Below are 22,809 nucleotides of genomic sequence, written 5' to 3'. Positions count from 1 at the left end.
TCAGGATATGTAAACCACCTTTCATTAGAGACAGAACTGGTTTAGCCAACTAACAGTTAAGTGAATATTTTCCCTGGGAATTCTCTCCTGCCTTCCTCATAAAGTCTTCTCGTAACCCGAGTCCTTTAATGAAGGCAAACCTTTCACTGGAAAGCAAGATCACTGAGTACCACACCACTGCTCCGGTGATGTCAGTAAGTCCTGCAAGTGAGAGAGGAAGCTACAGCAATGCAACTTCTTTAAAAAAAAAAAAAAAATGATCACATTTAGAACCAATGTCTATCAGGCATGGTTTTGTACATCCAGTGCTGGATAAGAAGTAACTTTTGAAATATGATTCAGACATAAAAAAGAATGAAATTCTGTCATTTGCAACAAAATGGATGCAACTGAAAACCATTTATACTTGGCAAAATAAGCCAGTCCCAAAAAAATAAATACCATGTTTTCCCTGATCTTGAGTAATTAATAGAGTGCCCAAAAATGCAGTGTATAGGAATGAAATTGACACTTTGAGATCAATGATTGTTTATGGCCCTTGTCTCTACTGTTGAAGAACAGTGTTTTTTTTTCTTATTATTTGCTGAACTCTTAGTGTAGGGTTAATTTTATGAGTATAAAGTAAGCTGAAAGTAGATTATTATAAAAATTGAGAAGCAGTAAGGGGGAGGAGAAAGGATGGGAGTGTGGGAAGGAGGAGGCGAGGGTGGGAAGTATCACCATATTCCTCAGTCTGTATATATGAAATACAAGAAATGTGTATACCTTAAATAAAAGTTTCAACCCTTAAAAAAAGAAAAAGAAATAACTTACACACCTAATTTATATTAGTCAGGATGAAATTCCTTAAAGGAATCATATAAGAAATTAGATTATCCAGGAACTTCAGTTTGGAACATTTCAATTTGCTGACTTTTCCATCATCTTCTAGTGACTGATTTAGCAATTCCTCTAATTCTTCCTTAGAAATTGTTTCTCCAAGGCCCTCAATCCTTATCATTAACATAATCCATTCATATAAGATTCCGAGAAACAAAAGAATAAATAGTAAAACCTTTCCTACTACCCAGTTCTCCCCAGACGCAGCCAGCGTCATTTCCTAGCAGAGGCTCACAGGCACTCTTCACAGACATATGCACATACATATACATCCCTTTCTTTCTTCTCGTACACAAATAGCATCGTGTAATTCACTGGCACCTTTTCTCACACTTTATACACTGGAGATTATTCCACAGATGTGTCTGAGTGATAATTTACAGCTGTGTAGTTTCGCACTGTGTAGTTGGGTCATTATTTTAGTCTTCAGTGACGTATTTCTAATACTTCACTATGAGAAATCAGAGTTGTGCGGCCAATCATCTCATGTTACACCTGTCATTTTATGCATATGTAGGATGAAGCATAACAGGTAAGCATATAGAAACTAGACATTTGAAAACAATTTGCAAAAAATGTAGTAGGGTTTTAGAGAAGCCAACAAAAAAGTGATACAGATGCCCAGAGCTAACAACGGTCAGGAAGCCATGTCCATTCCTCCACGTGAAGTAACAAGGAAGTGAGACTGTCAGCAGAACCCAAAGAGACAGGGTCATCTGACAGGAAGTGTGACCTTCGGTAATGGGACTCAGCCAGCCTTTGGCAGTGAAGCCAGAGGGAGCAGCTAGAAACAAGACCTAACCTGATATCCTCCAGTGTGCCTACGGGGCCTCCTGCTGGCCTCGAATCAGAAACCAGAAGAGAAGGGGTCAGCTAATCGTGGACCTGAAGGGATGAAGAAAAGCAGGTCCAGCTGGGAGGTACTGACGAGCAGTCCTCCACACAGAGCACCCTGCCACTGCCTCTCCAGTGAGGTCTCCAGCGACTGTTTTGAGGGTGCCGAACAGGCCATCACCAACCACTTTTTTTTTAATCTGGAGATTATTTAATCTGCCTAGGCACAAAACAGGGGTTTCATTTTTTTACCTCAATAACCTGGAGACTCTTAAAATGATTGTCTTGATCATGAGTGCATTAGACGGGAAGACAGGAGACTGAATGCTCTAGCATGGAGCTTCCATACCAGGAGCGAGGGTCTGTTGATCTTGAGAAATCTGCATTGCTACAGTGGAGACATGCAGATGTTTGTAACAGGGAAGAACTGGAGAGCATTTAAGTACCTGGTAGATTAATGAAGTTGTATCACATGTGCACAGGGTAATCCCACACAAGCACTGAAATCACTTTGTGGGTATGTGTTTGACTTTCATGAAGAAAAAACAGGGACAAAGAAGAATGCTTTGGAAGGGCAACTAAAATATAATAGAAAAGGACAAAAATAGAGTATCCAAAAGAAAACCAGTCAGTTACATGGAAGGAAAACAAAAGGGATCGAATTTATATGTATTAGGCAATAAAATAAATGGAATGTAAAATATTCAAAAATAATACAAAAGCTTTGGGGAATAAAGGAACACCTGAGGACAAAAGGTCAGAAGTCACAGCATATCCAGGCGATAAATAGTGCTTGGTCTCGGATGTGCACTGCGACTTCAAGGAGGAAGTTAAAGGTTTGCTTTACTCTTTTTATTTTTTAAAAATACAAGTAACCAGACAAGGGGGAGAAAAACCAGTTTTGCTTCCGGAACCTCCACAGTAAAATTAAACACTGAAGGACATGGAAAACAATGTTTACAATCTTCCCAGAGGAGGAAGCTCCATACCCAGCAGTTTTATATTAATCCAGGATGACACTCAAGCATGAAGGCACAGATGGATATTTTTCACATGTAAGAACCAAAGGTAACAGCAGCACCCATGAGCTCTTTTTTTTTAAATTATTATTTATTTGACAGATAGAGCTAGACAGTGAGAGAGAGAGAGAGAGAGAGAGAGAGAGAGAGAGAGAGAGAAAGGTCTCCCTTCCGTAGGTTCACTCCCCAAATGGCTGCCACAGCTGATGCTGCACCGATCCCAAGCCAGGAGCCAGGTGCCTCCTCCTGGTCTCCCATGTGGGTGCAGGGGCCAAGCACTTGGGCCATCCTCCACTGCCCTCCCGGGCCACAGGAGAGAGCTGGACTGGAAGAGGAGCAACCGGGACAGGATCCGGTGCCCATATGGGATGCCAGCGCCGCAGGAGGATTAACCAAGTGAGCCACGCCACCAGCCCACCGTGAGCTCTTTTTAAAAGCCAATCATAGTTGCCCACACTGTGGCTCAGTGGATTAAAGCTGCAACCTGCCGCGGTGGCGTCCCAGACGGACACCAGTTAGACTCCCGACTGCTCCACTTCCAATCCAGCTCCCTGCTAACATGCCTGGGAAAGCAGCAGAGGATGACCCAAGTCCTTGGGCCCCTGTACCCACATGGGAGACTGGGAGGAGGCTCCTGGCTCCTGGCTCCTGGCTTTGAATCGGCGCAGGTCCAGCCATTGCGGCCGTCTGGGGAGTGAACCAATAGAAGGAAGACCTTTCTCTGCCTCCACCTCTCACTGTCTGTAACTCTACCTCTCAAATAAATGAATAAAATCTTAAAAAAAAAAAAAAAAAACTATGTTAAAGAAGAAACCATGGGGAAATTTAAAATTCTCCTCAATGAGAACAAATGAAAATATATTGAGTGCTTTACAGTGCTTAGAGGAACACTTATGGCATAGAAAAGTCTAACATCAGTGATAAAGCTTCCACATTGAGCTAGAAAAAGAAGAGCAAACAAGTCTCAGAATAGTAAGAAGTAAGTAATAAAGATCAGACTAGAAATCCATGAAATACAAAATGAGAGGAATTAAACCAAAGGTTGATTCTTTGGAAAGAGGGACAAGGGGAGATAAACCTTGAGCTAAACCTAGCAGAAGGTGAGAGAGGAATGGGAGCATACATTAACAAAATCAAGAATGAAAGAAGCAGTATCACAATAGACATACAGAAGTTAAGAGTTATATTATGAATAACTTTATCTCAATAAATTTCACTTAGATGTAGTGGGACAAAACTATGTAAAAGCTCAAAATGACCAAAACTAACAAAAATGGACAATCAGAGCAGATACATCAAGTAAAGACTCCAAATCAGTTATTCAAAGTGTTCCCCACATGAAAGTACAAATCCAAATGACTTCGCTCATGACTTCTGTCAGATATTTAAGGGAAAGGAATACAAATCTCTCATAAATACTTTGAAAAAATAAAGGAAGGAAAGCGTTCACACTCATTTTCTTTATACAATAGCCAAGTATTACCCTAATACCGAAGCCAGACAAAACACATCATTAGAAATGAAAAATGTAAACTTTTAAAATATTAGTATATCAAATCTAACAATATATAAAAAAGATTCTACACCATGACTAAGTAGAATTTATCCCAGGAATGACTTAACATTTGAATTTTTAAAATTTATTTATTTATTTTTTTGGACAGGCAGAGTTAGACAGTGAGAGAGACAGAGAGAGAGAAAGGTCTTCCTTTTTCTGTTGGTTCACCCTGCAGTGGCCGCTATGGCTGGCGTGCTGTGCCAATCCGAAGCCAGGAGCCAGGTGCTTCCCCCTGGTCTCCTGTGCGGGTGCAGGGCCCAAGCACTTGGGCCATCCTCCACTGCCCTCCCGGGCCACAGCAGAGAGCTGGACTGCAAGAGGAACAACCGGGACAGAATCCGGTGCCCCAACCGGGACTAGAACCAGGGTGCCGGCGCCGCAGGCGGAGGATTAGCCAAGTGAACCGCGGCACCGGCCTTAACATTTGAATTTAACATTAATGTTAAATGCTGACTTAACATTCAAAAATAAATTAATGTAAAATCACTATAGGATAATTAAAAAAAAAAAAAACCTGCTCATTGATAAAATCTCACATCCATTCACAATACTCACCCAAGTAAGGATAGAAAGACATGTCCTCAACAGGATAAAGGGAGTCTCTGGTTAGCATCACACTGTGGTGAAAACGGAATACCTTCCCCTAAGATCAGTAACCAGGCAAGATTGTTTCTGTTCTTCACCATTTCTGCTCAACATTGTAACTGGGAGATCCCCTCCAGTACAGTAAGACAAGAATATGGTAGTAAAAGCAGTACACTTTGGAAAAAAGTAAAATTTTATTTACAGATGATGTGATCTATATGTAGAAAACATTGAGAAATCTACATGAAGAATAACAGAGGGGCATGCATTTGACACAGTGGCTTAATATGCCATTTGGGATCCCCACCACCTGAAGAGGAGACCTGGATGACAAAGTTCCTGGCTTAACACAGGCCCAGCTCCCACTATTGTGGCCATTCAGGGAGTGAACCAGTGGATGCTGTCCTGCCCACCCTCCCTCTATAATTCTGCCATTCAAATAAAAAAAAATTTTTTAAAAGAGAGAGAGAGGTTTCATACGCTCAGTCTCTTCCTATCTCTCTAGGCCTTTCAAATAATAATGTTTAAAAAAATTTTAAGACCTAAATGGAGTTAGAAGACTCAGTAGTGTTAAAATGTCATTTTTCCTCCTAAGTGATCTTCAGAACCTAAGCTATAAAAATATCTGCAAATTTTTTTTTGTAGAAAATAGTAAGCCAAGTCAAATTTATATAGAAATTAAAAGTACCTAGCCAGAATGCTTTTTAAAAAGAACAAAACTTACTATAAAGCAAGGACTCAGCATTGTTAAGTGTACATGTTAGATCAGTGAAGTATTCCAGAAATAGACATATATATGTCCAACTAATTTTCAACCAAAAGGGTAGTATTTTCAGAAATGATGAAATAATTGGATATACATGTGAAAAAAAAAACCTTGATACATACCTCAAAAAATAACCAAAATGAATCACAGACTGAAATGTAAGAGCTAAAACCATAAGACTTCTAGAATAAAACAGGAAAAATTCTTGTGACCTTTTTCAGGCAAGAACATTTTTTAAAATTTGATAAAGTGTTGCTCTTCAAAAGGTACCATTAAGAAAATGAAAAGACAGACTGGGAGAAAATATTTCCAAAACATTCTGATAAAGGACTCATACCTGAAATATATTAAAAAAAAAACTCATACCCAGTTTTTAATGAACAAAATATATAATAATAATAATAAACACTTCATTACATAAGAAACACAAATAACAAATCGGTATGTGAAAAAATGCTCTATATCATACAAATTATAACCATAATGAAATATACTACACAGCCCCTGGGACAACTAAGGTCACCACTTGGCAATGATGTGAAGAGACTGGAACCTTGGTTGTATAAAAATATACAGCTTCTTTTGAGAAGTTTGGCTGTTTCTTAGGAAATTTAACATATACTAACCATATGATTCAGTAATTCCACTCCCGAAATTCTACCCAGGAAAAATGTGCACCCAGAGATGTGGGCAGGAATGTTCAAAGCAGAATTACCCTTAACAGCCCCAAACAAGAAGTAATCTAGATGTCCATCAAGCTGGGGGACTGCCACTCAGCAGTAAATTAACAAACTCCTGATAAATACAACAAAGACAAATATCAAAATAAGCAAACTAAAGCCAAACAGAAAAGTATATACTGTACAATTCTACTTGCAAACTTTTAAAAATGCATTCTGATTTATAGTAACAGAAATAGATCAGTGGTTGCCTAGGAAGGTGAGCAGTGATTACAAAAGGACACCAAGGAAACTTGGGTAAAGGGGAAGGCGATGGATATTTTCATTATATTGAGTGTTATTTCCAAGATGGATAAAGAATTAAAACATTAATTATATATAAATGAGCATTTTATTGTTGTCAGTTATACCTCAAAATAAAAGGAACGAACTAACTGATGCAACATGGATGAATCTCTCAGAATACCATTCTACATGAAAAGAGCCAGACGTTGAAGAGACTAATACGAATCCATGTAAGTGAAACTTCTAGAGTAGGAAAACTTCCAGCACCAGGGAACAGATCAGTGTTGCCGAGTTCCAGGACTGACAGTGGAGACTGAATGTAAGTGGGAACGAGGTGGAGGAGCAGACAGGGAGATCAAAGTGTTCTCACATTGAATTATGGCAATGGTTGCACAGTTGTAAAAATTTACCAGAATGTACTGAACACTTAAAATTGATAAACTATGCTATGTAAATTAATAAAGCTGTTTTTGCAAGAAGCAAGATCTGGGCGGGCATTAAGACACTAGGGGTCTGAGACACCTGGATCCCACATCAAAGTGCCTGAGTTTGACTCGTTGCTCCAGCTCCTGGTTCCAGCTTCTTGCTAGTGTGGACCTTGGAAAGCAGCAGTGATGGCTCCAATGGTTGGGTTCCTGCCACCATTGTAGGAGACCTGGATTCGGTTCTCAGCTCCAGCCCCCTGGCCAGTGTGGCTATTTGGGACACACTTTTTCTCTCTCTTCTCTCAAATGAAAAAAAAGTGAGAGCCCCAAATTTGTAGCTTATTAAATCGGCAATAATTTTTTAAGATGATTCATTGTTTGCATTCCTCCTGTATACTAAGCTGTACTGGGTATAGTAAACAAAGACAAGATTCCCGTCATAGCAGGGAAGTCAGATGCAGACAGAAATACAGCCGCTGCACAGCCTTCTGGAAGCAGCACTGGGCAGCGACAGCTCACACTTGCTGCACCACGCAGGGAGACGAGCATTTCTAGACGCTGCTGGTGCAAGCGTATTGGTCCAGTGCCCTGAGAAGCCATGTGGCCGCATGCAGCCACAGCCTCGGTGTACGCCTCCGACTCCCTACTTCTGATTCGGGGATGCATCATAATCAGAAAGTCAGAGCTGCTCTCTCCACATTAGTATTTTTTTTAAATAAAAAAAAAAAACCCACAAATGTGTTAATAGAATGGCTAAGTAAGTCATGGTATGTTTATGTCATACAGACATTTAAAAGTGCTTAAAAATTTCATAGCTCAAGGTTACAAAACTCTGGGCTGTGGGATTTCAAGTAATTGGGTTTTTTAATACTGTTCTATAATATATGAGGTTCACATAATTAGCTGTATTGCTTTAATAAAGATTATTCTCCTTCACCTCTTCACCTATGTACATAATGTTCACTTCATGAAAGTTTGTTTGTTTGTTTGTTTTGACAGGCAGAGTGGACAGTGAGAGAAACACAGAGAAAGGTCTTCCTTTGCCGTTGGTTCACCCTCCAATGGCTGCCGCGGCCGGTGCACTGCGCTGATCTGATGGCAGGAGCCAGGTACTTATCCTGGTCTCCCATGGCGTGCAGGGCCCAAGCACTTGGGCCATCCTCCACTGCACTCCCTGGCCACAGCAGAGAGCTGGCCTGGAAGAGGGGCAACCGGGACAGAATCCGGCGCCCCGACCAGGACTAGAACCCGGTGTGCCGGCGCCGCAAGGCGGAGGATTAGCCTAGTAAGCTGCGGCACCAGCTTCATGAAAGTTAATACACAAAAATCTTCACCTAAAAGCCTTTACCCAGAGATAGCCTGTCCTAGCGCTTTGAAATTTATCCTTCTAGATATTTCTGTGCAGACAGATAATCTGTTTTACAAAGATGGAATTAGATTGTTTTCTAACCTGCTCTAAAGGGAGGAGAAAAGAGATAGCTAGCCTAAACACAGGTACGTTTATCTAAAAACAAAAGCCTGATGGCAGCCAAAGAATAAACAAGTGGCTCCAGCAGAAGTTTGTTCCAACTTGTGGCACAGAGAAGGTGCCCATGTGTATGGAGGGAGGAGGAAGAGGAGGAGCAGCAGGAGGCAGAGGGTGCAGACGGTACAGGCAGGGGTCACAGGAGGAGATGCAGGGACCAGCTGTGGTGAAATTCGACCAGTGCACACGAGAGGCTCTTGCTGGGCACCCCTCTTCTCATATTATGGGAGATAAGACAAGACCTACACAGAACACATGTGGGTGATAAGGTCCCAAGGGGGAAGAAGCTTTCAACAGCCCAGCCTGTGGCGTGTACACCAGAATGTCAGCAGAGGAAACCAAAGGCCCGTTTACAGGAGTAATACCTGCCTGTCTGGTTCAAAGCAAGGCCAGATCCCAGACGCAAGGCTTCATCTTAAGAGGAGTTACAGATAAGCCAGAGTGAGTGGAACTCTCACAGAGACATTGCCAGCCTGTCCTATTAGAAAGGGAGGCAGTGTAGGCACTATGGGAAGAGACTTAGGAACCGGACAGATCTGGTCCATGCACCAGCTGGGCAGGTTACCTGACTCCTGAGCTTCAGTTTCAGAAAATACTAGTAACTGCCTTCCAAGGTAGTTGTGAGAATCTGAGATAACTCATGTAAACACCTGGCACTCAGCTGCTGACCATGGTAGCTATTACTACTCCCTTTGAGAAAAGAAGCAACATGTAACAGCAAGGTCAAGAGCATGAAATTTGGAGTTAGATTCAAATCCTTGGGCTCTCACTGGCTGCAAGATCCCAGTCGTCCAAGCCTCAGCATGCCCCTGTACAGTGAGGGTAGCACCTGCCACACCATGCTGTTTTAGGGATTAAGTAAAATGATGTGTGTGATATAAAGCCCTTAGGCATAGTGACTATCATCAGTAAATGCTAGCTGTTTATCACCACCATTTCTGTGACCTTAGCCACAGCACCTAACCTCCTGGAACTAGAGTTTAATCAGCCATAACATTAGCAGTCCCTTACCTTTTCATTCCTAGGGCAAAGTGCCAGGCACCCAGATGTCTTCTGTATGACTGGCAGGATTGCACTGAGAATCAGAGATAACGTATCTAACAGTGGCTTGCATTTCAGTGCCCCAAGAAATGGAAGTATTTGTCTTGCCATTGTGGACTTTTCAAGGGCGAGGAACCTTTTCTTTGTCTTGTAATCCCAGCACCTGGGGGATTTTTGGGAATGCTAGAGGTCCTCAGTGAGAATGCTCCAGAAGACAGCCAACAGCCACCCTCACTGCCAAGATATCTGCAGGATCCCAGAAGTGACCCTCCACAAAGAACTCAAAATTCTCCATCTTCTTTACCATCTGACAGCATAGTAGCCTTTGTGCCAAGTGCTTGTCATCAGCGGATTCGAGGCTGGTCATGCTTTCCGGTCTCAGGTGCAAGGCCCTCCACAGCAGGAGGCAGCAGACATCCAGCCTCAGTCACAAATGCTCACTGGGGAAATCAGAAAGACAGGGGCCAGTACTTACACTTGCTCAACTCAAGGGGTCACATACAAAGATGACAAGTTATGATACCATATTTATAATTAACATTCTTATGGCTTCTACAATAGTTGAAAACACCACAAGAATTTGATATTATGCAAGCTAAAGGGAGTGACTATCTTAAGAAACAGATGAGCGTGGCCAGTGCTGTGGCTCACTAGGCTAATCCTCCACCTGCGGCGCCTGCACCCCAGGTCGTAGTCCCGGTTGGGGCGCCCGATTCTGTCCCAGTTGCTCCTCTTGCAGTCCAGCTCTCTGCTGTGGCCCGGGAGGGCAGTGGAGGATGGCCCGAGTGCTTGGGCCCTGCACCCGCATGGGAGACCAGGAGGAAGCACCTGGCGCCTGGCTTCAGATCAGTGCAGCGCGCCAGCTGTGGTGGCCATTTTGGGGGGTGAATCAATGGAAGGAAGACCTTTCTCTAACTCTGTCAAAAAAAAGAAAAACAGATGTGCAGTAATCAAACAAGCTTTGCTGTAAACCTGCTACTTGACTACTTGAGACCTTTATGTTAAGTCCTTTTACATTATCTTCAAAGTGCCTTCTCACAAGGTATTTGGTATTTCACCAACAGCTTTACATTTGAATAAACCCATTAAACTTTTTTTTTTTTAATTCAGGGGGTCTTTATTCATTTAGTAGAAAAATGTAGGCTTGCAGCAAAATTGGAAAATATAGAAAAATAAAACCACCCTTGGCTCAGTGATCCAGAGATAACTATTGTTTACACTGTAGTCTTTTTTATTATTATTATTCTAAATGTTACTAGTGTGTCTAAAACATGACTTAATGCTTCAGGGTGTTCTAAGCAGTAACTCACATGCATTTTCTCCTGTTACTTGACGTTCAGGTAATTCAGAATCGATTTTTACTGAATATTGTTAAAGGCAGCTTTTCCCTTTATATCAAGCATAAACATATGTGAGTTACTCTTTCTAAGACATCTACATTTACTCCCATCAGCACCGGAAAATCAAGCACTGTAGATAAAGGCAGCCAGCCAGAAACCCATCAGAGCAGTTGCCCAAGACTGGAGCTGCTAACAGAGGTTGTCCAAAGCCTGACCACTCTCAGTTGAGGTAGGAGCATTTAACAGGGCAGCCAGGGACACCATGCAGGTAGGAGGGGGTTCGTATGGTGTATATTGGATTACTGGCGGGGCGGGGGGGGGGGGGAGAAAGAGAATGATAGACTTTGAATCATTTTTCTACCATGCTGAATAAACAGCCTTTATATGGACCGGCAGTTAATATTTTATTTTGCATATGCAACCAAAGAAATCAAAGGCCAAATTTATTTCAACAGATAATATTTACTGTTACAAACTCTTGGGACTGTACTTAATAAAAAGGAATGAAATTCTGTCACTCTGCCATCAAGTCTATAAGGATATACTTAGCCAAACTTGTGTATGTCCTTCACATCATGAGGAATAAGAATGATGGGTGGTGACTCCGGGAAACTGAAAGAGGTACCCAGCCATCAAAATGCAGTGACCTCAGCTTGCCAGGCCAGAGGAGTATGTGGTGTGTTCTAGGTAACTTCATCAAGAGTTGACAAAACATTTTCTAGTTCATCAATGAGTTGGGGAAATTCAGTGAAACACACACCAAACTTCCAAAATATTTCATTTAATCCATTTTATATAAATGGCTTAGGCTATGTTTCTAGAAATATAAAATTCACACCTTTTTGCTTTTTTTATTTAACAGAGTTAGAGAGAAAGGACTCCCTTCTGTTGGTTCACCCCCCAAAATGTCCACCACGGCCTGAGCTACACTGATCCAAAAGCCAGGAGCCAGGTGCTTCTCCTGGTCTCCCATGTGGGTGCAGGGCCCAAGGACCTGGGCCATCCTCCACTGCACTTCCAGGCCACAGCAGAGAGCTGGACAGAATCTGCCACCCCGACCGGGACTACAACCCGGGGTGCCAGCGCCGCAGGCAGAGGATTAGCCTATTGAGCCTCGGCACCGGCCCCACACCTATTTCTAAACAGCATTATAGCCACCTTATGTCTTGGATTTCCCCAGACAAGCCCTAAATTAAATAGTATATCCCTCTGCTTCTGTAAAGTTAGAATCACAGAAATAAGACTAAAACCACAACTACCAGAACATACCCAGAAACTGTGCGCAGCCCTTCATCAGCCTAGGTGTCTGCCAATCACTGTCTATTCTTGCCAGTTACTAATTTGCATCCCCTAATCTGCAGAACCACCCTTCACATGTGTCCAGAAACTGCTCATCAGAAAGGGAAAACTTAATTAGGGAAAGAGGTCTCTAAAGGCAGTGGTGGTGCTGGCAAGATTACAAGAGCCATTATTTTCCTCCATGCTAACAACACAGTATTAAGAAATTTGTTCCCAATCTGCTACCTATGATTTGTAGTCAGTGGTGAGTCATGTGAATGCTGCTTTAATACTATGACCCCTTTGCTCACTCACCTCATAAAATAATCTTCATTAGAGGCAGCCACTTGGGAGTCAGTTAACATTCTCTTCTTGTGCTCAAGAATTCCAGGAGAGTATTACAGATGAAGGCCCTCACAGATCTGGTTTCAGTGGCTCCGACTCCTGCACCTCACCATGTTACTGGCTCCACCTATCCACAACGTCTACACTGCTTAACAAGAGCATTAAGGCATCACTTTTCTCTCAGCAGTTCACTTTGAGTGCCTAGTGCCAGTCACTATACCAAAGGAAATTACTGGGTTACAAAATGGACACTATAGACGTGTAATTATATGAATTATGAAAGAAACAAGGATGTATCAAAACTGGAAAGTTGCAACTTAATACTGAGGAAAGAATTTCATAATGATGTGATCAAACCTAAAGGTTAAAAAGGATAATTATGGGGAAAATGGAGTAAAAATATCCTAGGCAAAGGGAAAAATAAGTGCAGTGGTTTCAGAGCCAAGAACCATCGTGTTGAAGAATTTGAAAAACTTGGTGTAGCTAGAGCACAGTACGCAAGAGTGGAGTGTGGTTGGAGAGTTTAGCAGAGACCATATCATGCAGGGCCTGGGGAAGCTACTGAAAATGTTAAAACAAGAAAGGGGAGAAGGGAAGAGGAAATTCAGATAACCAGCCAGGTTTCTGGCTCCAAGTGCTAAATGAGGAGGTCATTCACTAAAATGATCAAACCCAGCATGGAGCCTTAATCTGACTCCAAAGCCCATGTTCTGCGGATAAATCACTTAACCACTATTCCTCTTAAGGCTGCTCGAGTTGGGAGAAGGGGCTGGGTCAGTCTTTGTCACTGTTGTCCTAGCATTTGGCTCATGCTTAAGAACAGTTATTTACTGGATGAGTCCCACCTCAGGTAACTCCTTGAAACCATGCCTTATTCTCAGATACGCAGTGTAGTACTTAAGAGACTGAAAGCTTGCAAACACCAAATTAAGAGTACCACGAGGTGGAAAATGTCTTCCACTTCCACAGGAAATAAGCAGTTAAGTGTCTGATAATGCACTACTAGAATTAACTAAAACTTTTGTTCCCAAAAATAAACATATTTCAGTCACTTCACTCATTGGAGCAAATTTCCCTCCTTATCTAGCATTCACTGTTCCACTGAGGCCTCAGAGATGAGAAAACAAATTAGGAATTAACTGGAATACTTTTATAAAATTATTTACATGACAATATCACAAGCTAGACTGACAGGGAACAATTTTCCAAACATCAGGTAAACTTAATCTTCTCTGATATCTACCCAACTAATGTTTTAGAGAGGTGGGCATTTATCATAGCAGGTTAGATCACCACCTGCAATGTCTGCTTACCATACTGGAATGCCTAGTTCAAGTCCCAGATGCTCTGGCTCTGAGCCACCTTCCTGCCGGTGCACACCCTGGGGGGCAGCAGGTGATGGCTCAAATACCTGCCTCCCTGCCGCCCACCTGGAAGACTCAGATTGTTCTGTGCTCCTGCCTTCAGGCTGCCCAGCCCTGGCTTGAGCGCATTTGGGGAGTGAACCAGCAGATGGAAGATCTGTTTCTTTTTCTGGCTTTCAAACAAAATGAAAATAAATTTTAAAAACAAGTTTAATGCTGTAGAAACTCACATAGAGGGGGGGGCCCTGCAAAGGGTGAGCAAGGTTAAGCCAGTGATGTCAGACATTGTAATTGATATTAGTAAATGAGCACATTTATTTTTCTCAGCTCAGATGTAGCTGGAGAATATGCGCTGTCCATAGTGGATTAAGCCACCATGTGTGTACAGATGGGAGATCCAGAAAAGGATCTCCGGGCCATTGCAGCATTTGGGGAGTGAACCAGCAGATGGAAGATCTATAACTCTGCCTTTCAAAAAAAAAAAAAAAAAAAAAAAAAAAAAAAAAAAAAAAAAAAACCTCAAACGATCATCAACCAAAAGAGAAACTTTTATTTGACAGAGTTATAAACAGAGAAAGGTCTTTCTTCCATTGTTTCACTCCCCAAATGGCCACCACAGCTGGCACTACGCCAATCCGAAGCCGGGCGCTTCCTCCTGGTCTCCCATGGGGTGCAGGGCCCAAGCACTTGGGCCATCCTCCACTGCACTCCCTGGCCACAGCAGAGAGCTGGACTGGAAGAGGAGCAACCGGGACTAGAACCTGGCACCCATATGGCTGCAGGTGGAGGATTAACCAAGTGAGCCACGGCGCCGGCCCCAGAAAAGAGAAAAACTGTTTTGCCATCTCTGCCTAAAACAAACCTCAGGAATAGCCAGGAAGATAGTGTAAGGAATAAGGAGAAAAATGTTTTCTAGATTGTTGGCTCCTCCGGGGCAGCTCGGCTGTGTATAGCTACTGTTCAACAACTGAGGGGAACCTCAAGAAGCTGGCCTTCTGGCCCTGGTTTGCCAGATTTCTACCCAAATGTGAAAACCTTATAACAACAAAAATCAGTAACTTTTGCTTTGTTCTTTCAGCTCCTTTGAAGATTATGAAACAGATGAACCTGCCTCTCCATCTGAATTTGGAAACAAAGGCAATAAAATAACCTCAAGCCTTTCAGAGAAATGTGGAAAGCTACAGTCAGTGGATGAAGAGTAGCTGCCAATATCTACATAAACGGAAGATGTGTATTTTAAATATTTTTTCCTAGTGGATTCTCTATTTGCATACTGCTTTTGAAAGGCTTGGAGGATGCCTGTCTGCACTAGGAACTTAAAAACGTTTTTAAGCAGTAAATCTAGATACACACTCAACTTAGGAGGCTCCTCTAGTTTGCCTCAAACCTCTTGCAGAGCTTTTCCTTGGAAGCAAGTATCACATACTGTCACCTTCCGAAGTCTGCGGATCAGCACTCTACACCCCTGAATGTACCAAGGATCTCTTAGGGACAGTGCCAACCACAGAAGTTGCCTCATGTTGGCCAGCATCCCTGAGGCCCCTCGGGGCTCCTATGGAGCCTAGAAGATACCTTCACTTGCAGAAAACTTGAGTCAGAATATTCTGGAACTTGAAAACTTAAGGGCCTCCAGAATTGAATCAGCCCTAGTTAATGAAAGCACTGCCAAAACATCTCAGAGACCTCTTTTAATTATGTATACTGGAGTTCAGAGATCTTGAACTTAACCTGGTATAATGTAATTTTACAATGACCTGCCAAACTGCTAGTCACTTTACATCCTCAGGTATTGTAACCACTGGGCCTTCCAACTGGCTGACAAGCTCTGCCCCTCCCCAACCTAACTCTGGATCTTATATAAAATCTCAAAACTTCTCAAATGAAGACAGTACAGAATTTGACTCATACTTGAAGAAAAAAGTCCTTTGAATTGAACATTTGTAGAGAACTATTGAATGATTTGTTACTCTCCAAATCCATTGATGCCCCATCTTTACTTCCTATCAGAAGGCCTACTTCAAGACTTACTGGGATAATGAAATACTTTATGAAAAGTTCTTACCATACCCTTTTTTTCACTGAGTATTAGACGAGGACAAGAGTACAAGCCTCTACCTAAACATTATTCCTTTCTATTCCAAATACTTCAACCACCTCAATATTTACCATAAAAATCAAAGAAAATAATGGTATATCCCCAAAAGAGAAAGCTGTTGTTTACTATTGCGGTGGTTGTGTTCAATACAGAATCCTACATTTTTTTCAGCAGGCCACAGTGCAACCAAATCCTACAATATCCTTGGGGGGAAAAAAACCTGAAATTTCAAAAAGGATGGACAGAAACCAGCCACCAAGCAACTTTTTAACATTCACCTCTATTAACTTCTCCCCTCCATTCTTTTTTAACCAGTCTTCAAAGTGTCAGAATAGCTTCTCTTTCCACATCAATCTTTGGTCCCTTTGCTGGTGGTAAAAGCCAAGCATTGAAATAATCAAACCTTAGGGCACGGTGGACATAAAGTAGGAGAGGAAGACGTAGGAAATGGACATCACTTCACGCAGTAAGGGAGTTAGCAATCCTGCCTGTCACAGGGTCCTCCCACTGCCCTGTTACTTTACCTTCTTGATTAGAACGGATCTTCTATTTTAACTATAATAGAAAGTGGAACTATACAACTACTTAACAGTTCACCCAGAAGAATGAAAATTTAAATATGACTGAATGTTTAGGAAACATTAAATGCAATCTAAACACATTAATTAATAGATTTATATAGTAACATGAAATTTACCAATTCCATCCAGCCTTTACCAGGGAAGGAAAGCAACTATTTATTTTTAATTTCAGATAAAAATACAAAAAAGGTAATACTTTTAAATAACAGATTTTAAAAGTTTTATTATTCAAAATGATCTAAACTAGTTCTAAAACTTACAAAAAAGTAAAAATGCAAGTCAGTTTCACAATATACATTTTTTAACCATTTGGGTTTGGGGGATTTTGTGTTTGTTTTTACCTTATTCTTACTGAAGTTCTCTTCGCTTCACTTTGGTCAGTGTTTGGTTTTAAAAGTCTGTTGTTATTTTTAAAGTACAGTTATTAATACTACTCAAGATAGACTAATTTGGGTTGCCCAAATTATAACATACTCAGTAACTATAAGAATGTGTTTCATCGTACTCCTTTCTTAGAGCTGAATGCAAAGAATGTGAATTCTGAACTACAATAATATATATTTGACCTTCTGATAAAGATCATGCTAAATATAACCCACCAAACTGGAAATTTCAAGTTGTTACATTATCCCTGGCCCCTTGATTACAGGTAAGTTGAGGGTTATCTTAATGTTATCCAATGAAAAATTAGTTTCATAGTGATAATCAAACTAGTAAAATTCCATGTATTTCCCTTGCATTTTACATGCCACCACTGTGTACCACATACAGTGTATTTATAAAACTTCAATCTGATTAAATGAAATATATCATTTGCTCAGCTTTTGGAAATGTTAAGGTGTGCTTGAGTGAAGACTGCATGAACTGTTTTTCCCTTTTTGCAAAACTAAATAAAATTGTTAAATATGAATCACATTCACTAAGATAATCACTATATACTTTTGGTTTTAATTACATTTGCAACACATTTTTATATCTGAAAGAGTAACATTGTAGACAAGCTTGAGGTTAAAACATTTTTTGAACCCCTGGGAAAACTACAAACAGATCTGTTGGAAGGACAGTATCTTAAAGTAAAAAGTGATTTATTTCCTTTGGCAAAAGGGAGCAGGGTTGGGGAACGTGGGATTCACAGGATAAAAGGGGACTTCAGTAGTATCTATAATTACTTTAAATGAATGTGTAATTGTGTGTTATTAAATACTTAGAATATTTGAAGAGGGAGAAAAGCATAAAACACCATCCACATATTAGAATTAGACACTATACTTTGAATTTAGTATTTTCTAAAGCATTCTGTATTACCTGCAATGTGGGAAAGGACAGTTAATTTATCATTTGTTGTAAAAAACTTTCTTTTCAGAAAAATGAATTGTTTTAAGCAAAACTAGGAACACAACCAAAATAAAAAGACTCTCTATCCTAGGAATATACCACCGAACTATATGGAAATGTAGACGTGATGAAGCTAATTAAAAAGATAAATCATCAGCTCTAAGATCACCTACCGTAAAAGGTCATCTGGCCATTTATATTAATAACAAAGACTCAAAATAACATTAAAGATGTGCCATATTAAATGCTGTTCTTGTCTTGGTGGTTTCATACCCTGAAGAAGTAAATCCAGTTACTTCAGTAATGCTATCAATCACTCCCAGATTACCCATTGGTCAGCATTCTTAAATAACTTGTGGTATAAAGAGAAACAGTAAAAAAGTCAAAGCACCATAATTAATTATTCTTCCCCAAATTAATACAGACCAGAGCATGCTATCCCAAACTCCTCAGTATTCTACAACATAGAATTAGAAAACTATCATTTATTGATAGATTTAAAGTGTAATACAGGTTTCCAAAAATGTGGCAGTGAGAATACCAGCATAAAAAAGAGAAACTTGTGCTAAAAACAACCTGAATTCATCATTGGCAATATTACATAACAATCGAGGCCCTCACATACTAATGATTTCCACTTTGTCTATATTGCCAACCTCCCATGCATCAAAAAAACACAAAACTAAGAGTATCAAACCTGGGAAGCAATAAAGTACTCTATGAATTTTAAGATCATAATATTAGGAAGGTTTGGGAGATTTGCAAAATATACCCTAATCATCCATGTGTACAATCTCATTTCTAGTCATTTTTGCAGTGATCATTAGTGAAGAACAGGTTTACAAGTTTATATAGCAGGGTATCTGGTTGACACAAAATTGTTACAAACTTTTAGGTAAATACATGTTTCATAAGACACTGCTAACACTTAAAAGGAATTAAATAAAATTCCAAAATTTGGAAAGCAAATAAAGACAAGACAACTAAGAAGCATTTTCCACCATTTACTCTTGTTATCAAAAATAGTTCAACTCTTCTTGCAAAACAAAAACAAAATAGTACATACTGGACACATACATCACATTTTTCTTCCTATGGCTTTAGCCCACCCCCACCCCACCAAAAAAGAGACCAAGAAAAAAAAAAAGCCCAACAACAACAACAAAAACAATTCTACCTGACCACATTCACAGAAAATGACACCAGGATACACTACAAAACAGAAGGAGGTGTCATCTGCTCTGTGTCCAAAAGTTTCTTCTCCATGTCTTGTACTAGGCGAGTAACCATCATTGAACATGCTGTGTGCCAAATCAAACAGAACTTCAACATATGTCAGATCTCACTAAAGATGGTGAACGTAGTAGAAATGGGAACTTTTCCAGCAGTATTTTTCTTTAAATAAGCACTGTCAAAGCAGCAACTCTTCTTTCAAAAATTCACAAGGTTATTTTTTTACACCTAGCCAGTCCTTGTTTTACTTGGGCTGTGCTCTTTCAAGCAACTGACTAGATTTCCCTTCAACAGAATGTGACTCACTTATCTTCCCATAAAAAAGGGAAGGAGTGCATTTAAACTGAAACATAGTTTGTGCTTTACATGCAAAAGAGCATTCTAAAGAAAATCTAGTTTCAAACATACCTAAATGCACAGGCTTCATAAAAAGGCATTTTTATTAGGCCTCAATAAAGAAGCCTTCATAATGAATAGCACCCTAAAAAAAATAGGAGCATATTCAAAATAAAAAGTCTGTGGCAAATAAACTATTAGATGGGAGGGGGGAATCAAAAGTGGCCAATGGCAATATGTATAATATATAAATCTGGGTAAATTTGGGGGCATTATTCCAAAATTATTTTAAATAAATCCCAATTTCTAAATAACACCTTTTTATAATTTAAAAAACTCTGTCATATAATATAGTCTAAACTCAAATACTTTCAGAATAAAAACTGCTCTTCTCTACTTCATTTATCCAATTAGAACATTGCTCAAAGTGAAGGAAGGATTTAGGATTTTTCACTAGAAATGAGTCAGACATAACTAAAAAGGAAGCTAAACTCAGAAGAGTTTGTAGCATCAACAGCCGAACATTTGTAGTCTGACAGAATTTCAGTCTTTTAAAAGATTTCTTAAGCATTCTAATGAGGGGCAAATTTTCTTTCATAATACTGCTGATTTAAGAACTGCTACATACACCGGTAGCCAATTTTCATGATCAGAAATGGTATTATGTCAGCAAAAAGGTTGAGCTGGACACATCAGCTTTTCAACAGGAGAAACGTCAATGTGGCGTCTGAAGGCAGCACTGAGTCTCCTGAACAAACTAATGGCTACTTTTCCACAAAAAAATTAGCACAATCTTTATGAACTGACTAGATACCACTTCCTTACATTTAATCATAAACTTTGATTATGCACAAAGCATGACCATAAACAATGAGGTTAATGTTATTTTCCTTGCCAAAGTTCATTTTGTATAAATCAGTTGCATCAGCATTTGTTCTCAAACTATGAGGTTCTGTAAGAACTAAGGACATATAGTTGTAGGGTTACTCCTCCATTATCTGCAAACTATTTCCCCGACACTAACACATATAACTTAGCAATGAAAACACTTGATACAAGTGATCTATATGCAGGAGCTCCGGCAAGTTAAACCAACAGAACCATAGCTGCCGTAAAACTGTAGCTATTTGCCTACCAGAGGTAGGTTTAAAGACCCACTGATTTAACAGTCGAATCTCATGTCTATAGCTTCATCCAAACTTTTATCATCATGTGTACTGGCAGCTAAAAACGTCGTTACTGGGGACCCTGTGACATTAATTACACTGGTGCTGGTGCTTGCGTTACGCACAGCAATGCTAGTCACATTAATGCCCAAAGTGAGCCTGGTCTGCTCCAAGGCCTTTTCTGGCACAGCAAATGCCTCCAGCTTCTTCTCCCCATTGGCCATATAGGAGTTTTGGCAGCCACGACATATACAATCTAAGCAGGCTTTGCGGTTAGAGTAGCAAGGGCAGCGTTGGCCGCGACATGTAAGAACACTTGGATTCTGAGTAGCACGCCCACATTTACACCCTTTCTTTTCCTGGGGTTTTTTGTACACAGTCTTGGTAGGACTTCCTGGCATAAAATGATGACTAGGAATCTTTTCCTTTACGGCTTTGTCTTTTTTAAGAATTCCTGGCTTGGTTTTAGAGTGAGATTTCTTGGATCCATGTTCATGACTCTTTTTCATGCTTTTAGTAGATAAAAGTACAGTTTTGCTGATTTTGGGTGTCGTGCCTCCATTGGGAACAGTTGCTATAGGCTGAAGAGAAATTTTGCTCTCCCGTTTCACTGTCACAGGAGCAGATGCTCCCAATGTTGGGCCTCGAATAATGGTAGAAATTGGAAGTGGCTGAACTTTCTCACTGTCGCTTTCTGATCTGGATCGTTTTCTGTTCAATTTTGCTACCTTCGGAGTTGCTGCTGTACATGATAACCCATGAAGTGCAGGACTGGTGGACATAAAAACATTATGGCTAAGAGACTGGGAAGAAAGCTGCAAAAAAGGTCCGTTGGATACAGTGGCTTCCAAGTTCGGCTGCAAATTTGGGCAACAAACCTCTGTATTTGAAACAGTTTCTAAGCTGCGGAGTACTTCCTCAACACTCAGTAAGAGAGAGTCACCAGGTTTTATATCTTCACTGAAACTGCAGATATCAATGCCTGTGGAGCATAAGTCAGTGGCTACTGTGTCACAGACAGGTGGCAGGCTATCAGATAGATCCTCAGTTTTTATATCAACAGTGTTACACACATCAATTGTATTTGAATGTTCAGGTGAAGGAATATTTATACCGAATCTATCTATTGAAAGCCCATTATAAGTAGGCAAACCATTGATAACAGAACTTCCAATAGCAATGCTGAGGGTACTTTCAGACATTGGAGATAAACTAGCTTGAGGATCAGCCGTGGGTTCTGAAGTTGACGGTAAAGGGGAATGTGTCAAACACAAAGTAAAGGATGAATCGGAGGGTTTTTCTGTCTCCTCACAAAACAATGATCCATCATTAAGCAAAGCCAAAATATCAGAAGAACAGTCAACTGCTTCTATTATATCTCGTGCCAATGTAGTCTGTGTTATATATTCGCAGAGTTTTTTGTAGCAGTTCACTAGGATGCTTAACTGCTTGTTTTCCTCAAACTGCTCATAGTCTTTGCACCAGCTACATGAAGGCTTCATCATCATTTTCTTGCCTTTGCAAGTTTTGCAGACATAGTGTTGGCAAGTGGAGTTGGTAGGTGCAATAGGATCTTGTAGCAAATGTCCTAAGAGGAAGAAGGAGGAAAGCAAAGATTTTAGTAAAATAAATTTAGGGTTTCATGTTACTGGAATTCAGATGATATTAATCCATCAAAATTGATGGTTTTAACTCGCCAGACTAGGTAACAAAAATTATCTTACAAAAACAGAAAAATATTAGCTCTATTTCCACATCATATTTCCCCATTGCTTTATCTTGAACCATAATCTCCCTTGATTCTGAATCTGTCCCCCCAAATGTTATGTTCTGGTCCACATTCTTCTCCAAAAGCACAAACTAGGTCTAAAGCCCTTGGATCCTCAACCTGACAACATAGTAATGCTACAACATATTGACAAAACTGTACTATTTTGTGCTGGACACTGGGAACACAGTAAGAGCAAAAGAGACTCAATGCCTGCTTTCATAAAATAGTCTTGAGGACTAATCCATTCATACAACAGCATCCCTTAAAAAATACATGATTTGAACTAATTCTTACTATATTTATAATAATCATAAACTCTAAGGAAAAGGTCAACATATAATTACAATGGAAAACAAGCAGCTCCTTTG

At 40.3% G+C, this 22,809-nt stretch overlaps 2 protein-coding genes across 9 annotated transcripts in view; one reads left to right on the top strand and one right to left on the bottom strand.

Annotated features, from left to right (window-relative positions):
- Positions 1 to 17,515, top strand: part of PPP2R3A (protein phosphatase 2 regulatory subunit B''alpha) — a 210,135-nt gene extending 192,620 nt beyond the window's left edge. For all 4 annotated transcript variants that reach the window (XM_051818617.2, XM_051818618.2, XM_070072785.1 and 1 more), the window contains one exon: positions 15,003 to 17,515. In XM_051818617.2, the coding sequence (XP_051674577.1) occupies positions 15,003 to 15,126 (124 nt within the window). In that variant the 3' untranslated portion in view covers positions 15,127 to 17,515. The remainder of the gene's footprint in view (positions 1 to 15,002) is intronic.
- Positions 17,516 to 18,925: 1,410 nt separating this feature from the next.
- The window catches only part of MSL2 (MSL complex subunit 2), a 39,859-nt gene continuing 35,975 nt past the window's right edge, over positions 18,926 to 22,809 (bottom strand). For all 5 annotated transcript variants that reach the window (XM_070072787.1, XM_051818619.2, XM_051818620.2 and 2 more), the window contains one exon: positions 18,926 to 22,258. In XM_070072787.1, the coding sequence (XP_069928888.1) occupies positions 20,667 to 22,258 (1,592 nt within the window). In that variant the 3' untranslated portion in view covers positions 18,926 to 20,666. The remainder of the gene's footprint in view (positions 22,259 to 22,809) is intronic.

Source organism: Oryctolagus cuniculus, chromosome 4 (assembly GCF_964237555.1).
Source record: "Oryctolagus cuniculus chromosome 4, mOryCun1.1, whole genome shotgun sequence".
NCBI lineage: Eukaryota > Metazoa > Chordata > Mammalia > Lagomorpha > Leporidae > Oryctolagus > Oryctolagus cuniculus.
This window is presented reverse-complemented; position numbering and strand designations above follow the sequence as displayed.